This window comes from Mastigoproctus giganteus, chromosome 10, assembly GCF_048544385.1.
Source record: "Mastigoproctus giganteus isolate SK-2022 chromosome 10, ASM4854438v1, whole genome shotgun sequence".
Taxonomy (NCBI): Eukaryota; Metazoa; Arthropoda; class Arachnida; order Uropygi; family Thelyphonidae; genus Mastigoproctus; species Mastigoproctus giganteus.
Genome location: NC_143584.1, coordinates 60,544,258 through 60,559,714, shown reverse-complemented (window position 1 = coordinate 60,559,714; position 15,457 = coordinate 60,544,258). Strand labels below are relative to the sequence as shown.

General features: G+C 39.2%; 1 protein-coding gene across 1 annotated transcript in view; it reads left to right on the top strand.

The window, feature by feature from the left end:
- The window catches only part of LOC150079049 (meckelin), an 860,544-nt gene that overhangs the window by 226,168 nt on the left and 618,919 nt on the right, over nucleotides 1–15,457 (top strand). The window contains exon 8 of the mRNA XM_090382499.1: nucleotides 8,424–8,560. Coding sequence (XP_090238625.1) covers nucleotides 8,424–8,560 — 137 coding nt within the window. The remainder of the gene's footprint in view (nucleotides 1–8,423; nucleotides 8,561–15,457) is intronic.

The following is a 15,457-nucleotide window of genomic DNA, read 5'->3' as shown; positions in this document are numbered from 1 at the left end:
ATATCATAGCATCCAGTCAAATTTGTCACACAAGACTTTCCCTTGACAAACCCATGCTGTCTGAATTATTACTGCTGCTCTTGTCTAGATGATCCTGCAAAGCTTCTTTAATCACTGACTCCATTGTTTTCCCTGCAACAGAAGTCAAACTAAAGATGCAGCCATTATCAACCCACTGCAAGATGGAAGCCTCCTCAAAAATTCATGTGGAGGGAAATGGACCATAATCTACCAAGCTTGTCTAGTGCGGGTTGGGAGATTCACCGTATTTTGCAGTCAGGGGCTTGAACCCCCATCTACTCAAAGAGCGTGTGCTGCTGCATTCCAGCTCCTGACCACTCAGCTACGGATGCCTGTCAAACTAACACGTCTGTAATTACCTGTGTCACCCTTCGATCCCACTTTGTGAATTAGACTTCAAAAATTTCTTCTCCCCTTTGCTTTGAGTTATTATAAAATCATTTAACTCTCTGTTACAGTTTAATAAACAGCTGACTCCCTCTCCTCCTCGGATAACTCCTCATGTGTGAATGTAGATGCAAAATACACATTTAGTTCTGCAGCTATCTGAGAATAATCATGTACAGTCAAACCATTGATATTAAGTGGACCAATCTGATTTATCCCCTTCGTTTTAGAGTTTATATAAGTAAAGAAGTCTTTGCTGTTTTTCTTTGCATCTTTTGCCAAAGATTTTTCATAATCTTCTCTTTCCTATCCTGCTTTGTGACTTGATCTTGGACTAGCTTGATCTTCGACTACCCTAGGTTTCTGTGTTTCCTGACAATTTATGTGAATCCCCTGCATTGTTCTTCTCTGCCACAAGTCCAGGGGCTCACATCTGGTGAATATGGGCTTGGCGTACCCTGAGTCCTGAGCTGGATATCATCAATCTTCTCTTTCTTGGTGATTCCCTTCTACTTTGAATCTCTCTCTCTCTCTCTCTCTCTGTCTCATCACAGGGAATATTTTTTTTTTTTTTTTGGCTGGTGGAGCATAAGCCTCAAGCTTACTTGCACCATATCGCTAATAATAATAATAATAATAATAATAATAAGTCTTATTAGTTCATCTGATGTCCATTGGGCCTGAACCTAGAGAAGTATTTCTTATGTGGAACAAAAAGCCTAGTAGCTTCCCAAATTACTTTCCTCAATGCTTCCCATTTAGAATTTGCTGTTGGTAACATCGTCAGTTGGTCCCACTAAATAGAACCTAAAAAATCTCTGAGACCACTGTAGTCGCCTTTACAAAAGCAAAAACCTCTTCCCTTTACCCCTGATGGTAGTTACATCTTTAAGTAAATCCCACATCAGTACACTGTGATCAGTATCCAGTGGTTCCTTTATCTGTAAATTCTTAATACATGAATAATCAATGATGATAAATAGATCAAGAGTGTTACTGCCTCTTGTTGGCTTTCTAACATGCTGCTGTAGAAACAGTCATCCAATAAATCCACAAAAGCCATGCTAGTGTGCGAGTGAGCAATCCACAAGGTCCGGGCTATATCTGGGAAGTTAAAAATCCCCCATTATAAGACGCCCTAATTTACTTTCCCACTCTATTTATCTGTATAATTGTTCGTTGTACTCATCAGAGTCATTAGGCCTATAACAAACTCCTACCCTCATTTTTGCTTTCCCAGTGCTTATGTCACACAAAACTGACTCAACGTTGCACTGTTCATCTCTGTAAACTGGTTGCATTTTTTAGATTCTATGTGTTTCTTAACTAACAGCATACCCCCCCCCCCTCTTTCTATCCTGTCCATCTTTTCTGTACACATTTTACTCCCCAGATTCTAATTCTTCATCCCTTATATCTGGTTGACACCACCTCCTTCATATCCCAAGAATATCTGCCTTGGATGTCTTAACCAGCACTTCAAATTCATTAAATTTATTTATTATATTCCTAGCATTGGTGTACATGCAAGTATACATGCTACTGTTCTTACTCATTGTTACAACACAGTGGTAGATGAAGTCAACCATGCTTTTTTTGGATAATCATAAAGGCCAAGTAAAAATCAAATGCCCCAGTTTAATCACAGGATTGAAAATAATTAATATACTTTCGATTTTAAATCAGAAGTTTCACTAAGTTCCAAATTAAGTCCCACTTAATGGGTCCCGAAAGTGTTGCTCCTCCAAATAGCCTCATCAGCAGGGTCTCAATTTTTAATGCTAAACATAAAAAAAAAGGCACCTGGCTGGATGAGATCTGTTAAATTATATTAAGGGAGGCAAAAAAGTAAGTAAGCAAACCTTTGGCCCTAATTATGATAGCATATTTCGATTCAGGTGAGGTCCCTGTTGACTGAAGGTGTGCAAATGAATCCCCAGTTTACAAAGGTGGGAGGATTAAAAGGTGAAATGAGTAATTATATAACCTGTTAGCTTAATTTCTGTTCGAGGAAAAAATAATAGTTCACTTGTGAAAGAAGTAATCCAGGAAGATCTAGACTAGAATCCAATTATACTTAAGTCACAGCATGGATTTGTAAAGAGCGATCTTGCTGACCAACCTGATTGATCAGCAAGATCACTTTAATAGTAATATAACAAAGGAACTGGATGCAAAAAATAGCTTGACAATACAGTGAAGTGGAATTAGGATTGTCTTTGATAAGTCTGGATGAAGTCTTTGCATAATGCTACTTTTTGTTGCTTCTGCTAATCTGTGAGGCTGTGCAGCACATATTTTGCACAGAACTTCCTTTTCCCTAAGTCTTCATGCAGAATTTGATGAATTGTGTCCTTGTTCATATCCAACTTATTATCGATCATTCTGAGGGTCAAATGATGATCTTTTGCCACAATTTCTCAAAGTTTTGCAACTGAGACCTCATTTCTTGGGCCATCATGAACATCTGTCTTTGAACTGTTTATACCATTCAAACAGACTAGTACAACTTAACGTTTCATCACCATAAAGTTTTTAACATTTCATATGTTTCTGTTACAGATTTTCTCAGTTTAGAGCAAAATTGGGTATTTGTTCATTGCTTATTGCAAAATCATGAGATGGAATGTTCTTGCTAGAAACTGCTTGATACTTGAAATCCTAATGGATCTGTGTACCACTATCTGTTGGGGGAGGTTCGACTACAATTACCACTTTTGTTGCAATTTGTTTAATTTCAAACTCAGCAAATGTGACCTCAACAGCACCAGTCTGGGAACTTTTGCCACACCTTGTATATTCCAACTCCATCCCCTTCCATTTTGAAACTTTGCCTTGCACAAACAGCTTCACCTTCTGAAGTATCCATCACCACTTCCATAAATGCTGATTCTCTGGTTGGGTGAAGAAAACTTATTTCTGTATTTCACTCCTTCTAAAACTTAGTCCTGCATTATTTCTTGCAGGTCAGGTATATATTCTGACTTACAATGTTGCAGCATAAGCTCAATGTCACTTTCTCTATACAGGGTGATTCACTACCAGTGTGACAAACTTGCAGGAGGTGTAGGGAGCACAAAGACAAATCGGAATCACATAGCATTGCATTGCAGGGTCCGAAATGCCTTCGTCATGCGGTAAAGGACGTTGAATGGGAAGTCATGTGAATAGCGATCCCGCTGGAAGTCAGCATTTGCGAACCGGTTCCCGAGGCAGTAGGATTGATGAGTATTCAAACGTTGAACTGGCCGACATGCACCTCACGTATGGAGCTGCAGACTGTAACGGGCGTGGTGCTCTGCGCTTGAACATGGAACGTTTCCCGCACAGAAGGTTACGTGAGACTGGTTGTTTCACGAGAGGTACCATGAATTGAGAGCGAACGACGAGGACGCCAGACAATGAGGAGAATGTCCTACGTCTTGCAGAAGGCAATCAGAGTACGAGTACTCGAGCGATAGGCCAACGATTGGGTATTTCCCAATCCACTGTATGGAGGATACTGTCAACAAACCAAATGAGTTCATACCATCTGCAACGCATCCAATCATTGGAGCCTGCGGATTATCCACTCGGGAGCACTTTTGCTACTTGGTTTCTTCAACAGAAACGATTTGCAAATGCTGACTTCCAGCGGGATCGCTGTTCACGTGACCTCCCGTTCAACGTCCTCTACCGCATGACGAAGGCATTTCGGACCCTGTAATGCTATGTGATTCCGATTCGTCTTTGTGCCCCCTACACCTCCTGCAAATTTGTCGCACTGGTAGTGAATCACCCTGTATAAAAAAAAACAAACTGTGTTTTTCCTTCACTCTCAGCTTTACTCCTGTTCTATGCAGCTACTGACTGTGTAAATCTGAAATCCCCCCCCCCAGGAATAATGTTCCTAAGTAGGAGGGGGTTGTGCCCCCAAGATTTCTCTCAAGCTTCTAGACTGTTCAAAAGAGGACTATCAAGTTATTAATGATTTGTCTCTTTTGAAGAGTCTCTGTTATCTGTCTCATAGACATTCAGGATTCTTCTACCTTGCTTTTTCTTTTCACTTACTTTTTTCTTTTCTTTTGAATTAGCATCTATCATTCTGCTGCTCTTTTCTGAACTAATCCAAACTAATGCTTAACACAGTCCAAGTCCATTCACTTGGACTGTGTTAAGCATTTTGGGCATCACCAAACTCTTAGATCGAACTTTTTTCCTCACATATTGATTTTGTTTCTGTTCTGTGGAACAACCATCTCTCTCTCTCTCTCTCTCTCTCTCTCTCTCTCTCTCTCTCTCTCTCTCTCTCTCAACTGCCCGCTGGCTGGGGGCAAGTTTCCGCACATCTGTCCCGCCTCTGTCTTTCCTTAATTTCAATTTGTGCCCTCTCGGGTGATTGTTCTGAGAGGGAGGCAGAGTCCCATCGGCATTGAGCGTGCTTGGGCCATTCAAGGCTTTGTGCACCTCTGTCGGGTCACCTTGCCGGTGCCTGGTCTCTGGGCGCTGTGATTTGCAGGACTTGGGCCTTTCTTCATGGGAGCAACCCTTTGTTCCGTTCACTAATCTTGCCCTTCTCTGTACTCATTCCAGCGGCTCTCCATCCTTCTTGGAATGGGGCCTCCAGACCTGTATACAGTACTCAAGGTGTGGCCTGACCATTGCCTTGTGCAGGGGAATGGTCGCCTCCTTGTCCCTACTGGAGGAGTTCCTGTATGTCATTGATAAGACACCGTGAGCTACTCTTGTGGCCTGCCTGCACAGCTCTGAGAACTTCGTGTCTGCCTGCACAATTGCCCCCGGCTCCTTTTCATTCTCTACCACTGTCAGTGTGGTGCCGCAGAGTTGATACCTTGCCCTGGGGTTGCTGTTTCCCATGTGTAGTACTTTACATTTGTCAATGTTGTACTTCGTTTGCCGCCTCTCGGCCCATCTGCTCAACCTTTCCAGATTTTGTTGCAGCAACCTAGCGTCAGTAGTGTCCTTATCAACCCTACCAACCTTTGTATCATCTGCAAACTTGAACATTAAGCTTGATATACCATCATCAGTATTATTTATAAATAAAGAAAACAATAATGGACCCAACACTGAACCCTGAGGGACTCCACTAATAACATTAGTCCGCGATGAGCAGTGTCTATTAATTACCACTCTCTGTCTTCTCCCCCCTCAACCACCCCTTTATCCATAGCAGCAATTTTCCTCCAATGCCACACTGCACACTGCTCCACAGGTGGTAGATGACTTTCATCAACCGGTGAAATACCACCACTTTGCTTATTGGAGGCTTGAAGTGGTGAAACCCATGTTTAGTCTCTAGAGCAAAGTTTCCGGCACCCCCCTCCTCCCCATACTTCTCCTTCAACCCATGCACGGTACTAAGTACTATAGGTTGATACCTTTCGTGTTTGGGGTTTTCATAAAAAAAAAAAAAAAAAAAAAAAGTATGGGCAGCAGTCTTCCGTGTCCAACAGTATCAAAAGCCTTTCTAAGATCCAAGTATATAATATAAAACTTATTCCCTGCATTCAGTTCTTTTGTGACTGCATCATAGTATCCAATCAAATTGGTCAGGCAAGACTTCCCCTTAACAAAACCATGCTGTGTCCAAGCTATAACTGAAGTCTTGTCTAGATGATCCTGCAGTGCTTCTTTAACCAGTGCCTCCATTAATTTTCCTGGAACAGAAGTTAAACTCTCTCTGTCTCTCTCTCTCTCCCCCCTTTGTTTCTAAAATATTAGGGTACAGTAAATCTCCGGTAGCTTGTTTTCTTCCCCCCCATGTATGGTATAGTACTAATGGTACTAAGTATTATAAGGAAGGGGATGAATCTGATTGGTCCACTTGACATCGATTGTTCGACTGTTGATGATCCTGCTCAGATAGCAAACAAACTGAATGAGTATTTTGCATCTACATTCACACATGAGGAATTATTAAGGTTTGAAAATGGCAGAAGGTTATCAAATTGTAGCAGGATAATTAATGATTTTGTAATAACTGAAAGCAAAGTGGAGGAGAAATTGTTGAAGTTAAACATAAGAAAAGCACCTGGGGTGGATGGGATCTATCCAGTTATATTAAAGGAGGCAGCAAAGCAACTAAGCAAACCCTTAGCCATAATTATGAGAGTGTCCTTGGACTCAGGGGAGGTTCCCACGGACTGGAGATGTGCAAATGTATCCCCAATTCACAAATGGGGATCGAAGGGTGACACGAGTAATTACAGACCAGTTAGTTTAACTTCTGTTCCGGGTAAAATAATGGAGTCACCGGTTAAAGATGCATTGCAGGATCATCTAGACAAGACTGCAGCAATAATTCAGACACAGCATGGGTTTGTTAAGGGAAAGTCTTGTCTGACAAATTTGATAGGATATTATGATGTGGTTACAAAGGAACTGGATGCAAAAAATAATTTTGATATCATATATTTGGATTTCAGGAAAGCTTTTGACACTGTTGCGCATGGAAGACTATTGTACAAATTGGAGCAGAATGGTATTAAGGGTAAGTTGCTACAATGGATAAAAGGATGGTTAAGTGGGAGAAGACAGAGGGTGGTAATCAATGGGTGCTGCTCTTCTTGGACTAATGTTATTAGTGGAGTCCCACAGGGTTCGGTGTTAGGTCCACTGTTGTTTTGTATATTTATCAATGATATTGATGAAGGTATATCAGGCTTAATGGCGAAGTTTGCAGATGATACAAAGGTTGGCAGGGTTGTTAATGACAGTAACGGCAGTGTGCTACTGCAACAGGATCTAGATAATTTGGGCAGATCGGCTAAGAAGTGGCAACTGAAGTTTAACCTTGACAAATGCAAAGTACTGCATATGGGTAGAAGTAACCCCAGAGAAACGTACCAACTGTGTGGTACTACACTTAAGGTGGTAGAAAATGAAAAAGACCTGGGAGTAATTGTGCAGTCAGATATGAAGTTTTCTGAGCAATGCAGACAGGCTGCCAGGGCAGGTCATGGGGTTTTGTCAATGATATTTAGGAATTTTGCTAGCAGGGAAAAGGAGGTGATTATCCCTCTGTATAAGGCAATGGTCAGGCCACGCCTTGAGTACTGCGTACAGGTCTGGAGGCCTCATTTTAAGAAGTATGTAGATTTACTTGAGCATGTACAGAGAAGGGCAACAAGATTGGTGAGGGGAATGAAGGGATCCTCTTACCAAGAGAGGCTTAAGTTCTGCAAATTGCAGTGGCTGGAGACTAGGCACCTGCGCGGTGATCTGATTGAGGTGTATAAGGCCTTGAATGGGTTGAGCACGCTGAATTCTGATGGAATCCTTCCACTTGTTCAGATTACGTACCTAGGGGGGGGGGCATAAATTCAAATTAAGAGAAGACAGATGTAGATTAGATGTGCGGAAATTTGCATTTAGCCAGCGGGTGGTTAATTGCTGGAACAAACTTCCATCTGTCATTGTGGAAGTTGATAGGTTGAATAAATTTAAGGAGGAACTGGACAGGCATTTGGAGGGAATGGTGTGATTTTTTTTTTTTTTTTTTTTTTTTTTTTTTTGGCTGATGCTGCATAAGCTCATACACTTGCTTTCTTGCATCAAATGCCACTGCTAGAATCCAGTGTTCCATCGCCAGGAATCTGTTACGCAGAGAGGCAGGTTCTGAGGACCAGATTTCAGATGCATATAGTACTAATGGTTTTAAGTATTATAGATTTTGAGAGAGAGAAGGAGAGGTTTATTTTGTAATTCAACATCATTATCATACTCTGCAAGATTGCAAAAATTTGTTATCTCGGTATGCATTTTCCAATTGCAAGTGAGAATTAGATGATTGGAATCTAGTTTAAAATTGTCTAATTTCATAGTATTATTTTATTTTACTACTTTTACTAATTTTATTATTTTACATAAATATTTAAACCTAAAACTTAATTTTTAGCATAATTGCATTATGCTGGTATCTGTGACAGCATACTGTGTGCATTCGTGCATGCATACACTCTATTAGATTCAGAATAAATTGTTGTTATTAGCATCTTTTGACTTTCTTTTAGGTTGGCAAAAATATCACAGCCTGCCAAGTATTAGCTAATATGTGTACACTTCTACATTACAAGATCAGTGGAGAAAATGATGCCTGTACTGAATATTTGAAGTTAACTATTTCAGCATCTGGGCGTCCTGTTCAGTGGTAAATAAATACAACATTAGATATGAATGTGCTAAGATAAAATCTGCTTCTTAATTTTTCATATAATATTCTGATATATTTTTACTTTTTTTTTTCAAAATTATTATATTAATATACAAGAGAGTACACTACATGCATAAGCCCAATGAAATTCAAAATTACTTATTAAACAAAAAATAAATATATATTGAATAAATATTTTTATTACAATAATAAATAAATATTTTTGTACAAAAAAACAGTTTTTCAAGTATGATATACATGTTACTTTTAAAGTATTGTTTTTCTTTTTGACATGGTCATATTATTGGTCATGCTTGTAGAAATTTCATCAAGGTTTGTAAGTTTGCAGAATGGCATATGAAGACTTCTAAATTAAAAGAATACAGTAGAGAGTGAATGTCTATGAGTCAAAGTCAAGAGAGACTTATTATTATTAGTAGTAATGGCAAATGATGCAAGATAGTAAGCTTATACAGCATCTGCAAAAAGAAAAAAAAAAAAGCCACCACTTCTCACATCATCTGTCTGATCCCTCTAATAATCTGTCTAGTTCTTCCTAAAATTTATTCAAACTACTAGCTTCTACAAGTATTTTCTCAATTTAAATTTATGCCCCCTCACCAGTGTTGCATCCAGGTTAGGTGACAGGGGATGAAACTCACCCCATGATGTAATACCCCCCCCTTCTGCAAAATATAGTAATTTTTATTTTAATATTCATTCCAAGACCTTGGATATTGAAATTTTCGCCACATTCTTTGTTTAATTTTAATTGAAAATTTCTTCTTACTGCACTTTTTAGGAGCCATATTATCAGTTTACACAATGTTGTAATTATAAAACATGAATTCATATAAATTTATGTCAAATAAAACAAAATTCAAAAAATCACATCAACTAAAGCAATGTTCCCAAAGTGTAGTACTCACACCACCAGTGGTATGCAGAAGGTTTAGGTAGTACGTGGTGAAAATAAATCAATAAAATTTAAAAGACACAAAATTTTCAAAATAATTAAATAGGCGATATTTCCTGTTGCACAAATTGTAACTAAAAGCCGCTATTTCAAGTGTTGGCATTTTTGTTTTATGGTTTTCAGGTTCCCTTTATTTTCACACAAACCATCTCTGATAGTGTTTCACATACGTTACCTGCTTGCGAATAATTCTTTGTTTTTATATCACTAACAAGACAACGACTGGATCGTAGGCTGTGAATAGGGTCCCCTGAACTCCCGAATTGGTTCCTCAGTGACAGATGCCATTTGTAATTAGAGAGTGTCCCGTGGCTTTCAGGGGGGAAAAATGGCTAAACAATGTCTGGGCAGAGAGAGGAGTCTACTGCATCCACTATTTAAATTGTTGCAATTTTGGTTTATTGTTTTTAGTTTCTCTTTATTTGTTTTTTCACAGCAAGAGTCTACTTTTGGCTAATTCTTTGCATGTATATTGCAAAAAAGACAATGATTTGGTCCAGCTTATAAACAATACATTTTATTACCTTTTTATTTTAATATGTATCTGTACTATATGTAGTTTTTGGTGGGATTATCTGTTGCCAGGTTAACTTGATGCCCTTGATAGCCATTCGAAGAACAAAGAAATAATAAAGCTATATACTTGTATGGAAAATTAAAACAAAGAAAAAGCTAAGAAGAATAAGATTATTATAAAACAGTACACCCTAGCTAATCCAGTTACAGTTAACCGGATGTTGGATAATCTGATTCAAAATATTAAAAATTCTGTAGACAGGTTTTTTTTTTTTTTTTTATGAAAACCTTAAACAGGAGAGGTATTAGAATCTATAGTACTTAGTACTGTGTATGGGTTGGAGGTTGAGGAGACGAAAGAAGATATTTATTGACATTAGCCTTGAACTTCTGTAGACTATAATTTTCAGGAAATACATATTAAGGAAGGTTGTTCCAGAAAACAGCAGTTGAATGATTAAACGAGGAAGATGAAAAGTTTCTTCTGTGAATTTGAAGTTGGACAGTAAATGGATGTCGGCTTTTGGTGGCACGTGTTCAGACTATTTTGAAAGAGAAAAGAGGAATTATTGAAGCCAATTCAGAAGAACAATGCCCATGGAAGTATCTGTAGAAAAGGCATGCAGCAGAAACAGTGTCTATGAGACAGAGAGTGGGGTGACTCTGTTAGAGATGAGTCATTAATTAACCTGACTTCCCTCTTCTGAATGGAATCTAGAAGCCTGAGAGAGGTTTTGTGGACACCGCCACAGATGTGGGAACAATATTCTATGATAGGGTGGATTTGTGATTTGTACAGAGTGAACAGCTGTTTGTAAGAAAAGTAACAGCGAGAGTGAAAGGAAAAACAAAGTTTTTTATATGCAGAGGAAGCAATATTTGTAATATGCTTGTTCCAAGAGAGAGAGATTAGAAGTCAGGGTAAATCCCAAAAGAGATATATCATCTTGCCTAGAAATTGGAGTGTGATTGATTGTGAGCATACGAGCAGAAGAATCCTTTTTACAAGATATAAGACTGGACTGAGTTTTAGGAGGATTGAAATACAACTAAGTTGTCTTTGCCGCACTGGAGAATTACCTGGAGATTGGCATTTAAGGAATTGGTAGTGGATATTCAAGAAGTTGAAGCTGATTGAATAGAGCGAGGTTTCTCACACTGGAAAGTGGAATGCAAAGTGCTATCATCAGCAAAAATATGGATAGGATTTCTGGTCAATCAAAGAAGGTCATTAATATACAAGAGGAAAATTGTGGGGGGAAAGAACTGAACCTTAGGGGACACCAGCATTAGTGGAGAAGTTAGAAGACAGAGAACCATCTAACGTCATCCTCAGTGAGCGGCCAGAGAGAAAACTGGATAACCAATTACAAAAAACAGTTGGTAAACCATAGGATGGAAGCTTGTTTAGAAGACCTTTATGCCAAGCATGATCGAAAGCCTTTGAGATGTCAAGAGCAACTGCTTGTGTTTCATTGAACTTTTCCATTGAATTTGTCCATAAATGGGTAACATAAGCCATAAAATCACCAGTGGATCGTCACTGACAGAATCCATACTGGTGATCGTTAATCAGACAGAAGCTTTCTATGTAGGTTAAGAGTTGGCGGTTAATTGATTTCTCCATTACTTTAGAAAGAGTAGAAGTAATTGCAATGGAACAAAAATTGGATGGGAGGGATTTGTCACTCTTTTTAGAGTGACAAATCCCTCCTGGCTCGATATGAGCAAATTTCCAAGCAGAAGGAAAAACACCTTTGGAATAATAAAATGAAAAAAGGCGGAAAGAACAGGAATGGGTAAGTTCAGAAGCACAGGTTTTGAGAACAAGTGGAGAAATACCATCAGTACCTGGAGCTCTACTAGCATCAAGATTCGTCAAAATCCTTCTGACATCTTTTGGATGGAAGACCACAGGAGGCATTGAATGGAGCATGTTGGGAATGTTGGGAGGTATTTTGCGAAGATCATTAATACATCAGTTGGAAGAAAAATGGGATACTAGCAGATCAGCTTTATCCTTGGCTGTAGTGACAATAGAACCATCTGGTTTTGACAGTGGTAGGAACAGATGGACAAAAGTTGTGGCCAATAGCTTTGGCAAGAGGCCAGAATGCTTGGCTAGCATTAAGGCAAGGATGAAGTTTTCTACTCTTAACCTGTTCAGAACCTAGTTTGGACTGATTAATAACTGCTTTACAAGTGTTGTGAGGTTTGGAGTAGGCAGAAAATGAAACTGAAGAATTGGAAACAAGCCAATTACAATATGAAGCATTCTTTTATTTTTATCAGCCTTAACACATTTATTGGAAAACCAAGGTTTAGATAACGGTCCAAGTTTTAAACTGGAGTGTGGAATAAAGGATTCCATCCCTACAAGAATAATTTCACTGACATGATCTGAGCAAATGTTGACATCAGAAGTTTTGAAACAGTAATCCGACCAAGGAAAAAAAAGAAAAGAAATCTCACAGGTCATCCCATTTTTCATTCTTGTAATGCCAAACAACACAAGGTTGGGAATAGCCATGAGATAAAGGTTCCATTGGAGAAGAGACCATCACCAATTTGTGATCCGAGTTGCCTAAAGCACCACTCAGTTCGACCATGTACTTTGAAGGATTGTTTGTGAGAAAAAGTTCAAGCATGTTGGCTGTATGGTTAGGATTGTCCCGGATTCTTGTAGGTAAATGAACAATCTGTGAAAGATCATTAGTAATTGCAAAAGCCTCAGCATCTCGACTAGCTGGGTCGGTATGACTAGAAAACGGAAGCCAGCTGGAGTTGTGAACATTAAAATCACCAAGGAAAATTACCTCACTGTTAGGAAAGTTGGACTGGAGAAAGTCAAGTTGCAAAGAGAGGAAGTCAAAGAGCTCCAAGTGATTAGTGTAGTTGGGAGAACAGTAGAGACAACAGATGAATTTAACATAATGAGGTAGAGAGATTTTAAGCTAGAGAAGATCGAAAGAGGAGATTTCAAATTATCAAGTCACTGACAGGGAATATCGGAACGGACATATGCACAAGTACCACCTTTGAGGCGAAAGGAATCATACAGTGAATAATTTGGGCATCTGAGATGAGCAGTAGTTGAATCAACCAATAATTGATATTCTGTCAGAAAAAGTACATGGGGTTTGGCAGACTGGAAGATTTGAATGGACATTGTTGAGATTAGAATTGAGGACCACGTGTATTTGTGAAATGAACTAGGAAGTGTTTTGGAGGTTTAGATCTTTTCGCAGAAAAGCTTACTCTATTAGTTTGACAATTCATGGTGTATTAAATAATAAGAAAAATTGCTGTATGAAGTAATGAAATTTTTGGATATAGCGTACACATAGTAAGAATATACCCAGAACCTTGACATAACGTGGCCTTGACAATGCCCCCCCCCCACATATACACTACCCGGACTCCCTCCACTCACTGTCTGGCAGAGGAGGTAGCAAATAGAGGTACACTAGCTGATCCGGAATCCTCCTAGAGAGTTACCAATAGATTCGCTCCAGTGTAATAAGTAGCACCCGGCCTGAGAACATCCTTTTAGAGCTGTACCCTCGAAATGTAAGGAAGTTTGGATCTCACTATGGTGTTCATCATAACCTCAAAAGACATCTATCATACTGCATGATGAAAGGGATGTGGAAGCATTGACCGGAACTTAGCTCTGGAGACTGAACGTGGGTTTCACCACTTCAAGCCTCCAATAAGCAAAGTGGTGGTATTGCACTGGTTGATGAGCGTCATCTACCACCTGGTATTCCTTGGGAACACAGAGGAGTAGCATTCCTCCGTATGGTGTGGGCACCACACCTCGACCACTGCTTACGTTGGCTCACACCTAGGCGATCACCCACAGTTCAGTTCTTTGAAAGATGTATGAGATTTAAGAATGCAGATGAGTCACTCTGCCTGCACAGAGAGAGAGATGGAACATATATTTAATTTTATTATTATTATTATTATATTTAGCTACATGGTGCAAGGAAGCCTGAGGCTTATGCTGCAGGCTTATGCTTGAGTTACCCTGAGAGAGAGAGAGAGAGAGAGAGAGAGAGAGAGAGAGAGAGAGAGAGAGAGAGAGAGAGTGTGTCAAAAGTAGAAGGGAATCACCAAGAAGAGAAGAATGATGATATCCAGCTCTGGGGTTAATTTTTTCTTGAGTGTTGTTCAGTATCGTTGTTGACTCTGAGTCGGACGAATGTTATTGCTTATATCGCTGCATTTGCATACTTCATTATACATATATAAAGAAGTATGCAAAGAAGTACATAAGAAGTACATAAGTTAACATATAATTAGGGATTCTAAAGAATTGAAAAGTGGAATAAAAAGAAAACACGTTACTTTAAATATTATAGACAAGCTCAAAGTGATAGAATAACTTGAAGGCGCCTCCATAGCCAGGTGGGCAGGAGCAGCAGTGCGTAGCACATGCTTCTTGATTAGACCGGGGTTCGAGCCCGCGACCACCAGATACAGAGGATGCGGAAAGGTCAGGGAATGACCACCACACATCCCCGGAGCAATATGGCCTTAGTTGCTAATGCTCCTAAAAGCCAAATAACAACAGCAACAACAACTTGAAAATGGTGATCCTGGAAAAAAAAATTGCTGAAGAATTTGTTATTGGCCAACAGACTATGTCAGATATTAAAAAACAAAAAGAATCTATAAAGACGTGCTTTAAAATTTGATGTGGAGAGTTTTAAAAGTGATGTATTAAATAGACAGACATTAAAAAAGCCAAAAGAACTGGAAGAAGCTGTATTTAAGTGGTATTCATAATTTGAACAAGTTAGTGCATAGCATCATGTTAGTTTGTAGTAAATCATCGAAGTGTTTATAGTAAATCATCGAAGTTGTTGTCTCATATTGTGAATGCCTACACAATGAGTTGCCCTGATATTGCACTACCTCGAATAAGCAATGCTTCCCCAGTGGAGAAGGCTAATTTTACTTATTCTCAGCATATATCATCACCCACAAGTGATGGTATCAGGGCAACTCGTGCAAGCATTCACAATATGAGATATAACAAAAACAAGGCCATTTCACTCACTTCGGCAATTTAGCATGAACTAACATCATGCTATGCACTAACTTGCTTGATTACTGAGTTTTCCTTAGTCTGAGGCTTTCAGCCCTAAAACCTTTTTAATGGTATTCACTGCAACGATCAAATGGCATTGGCGTGTGTGGTGTTGAGCTAAAGACAGCAACAGAAAAGTTTGCAAAGCATTTGAAGTTACAAGATTTTACTTTCACCATAAATTTCAAGATGGCTGTGGCGATTTTAGCATTAGCATTAGTAGAGGCATATGATGCAAGAAAGCAAGCTTATGTAGCATGAGCCAAAAAAAAAAAAAAACCACTCACATTTCACCCCTCCATTT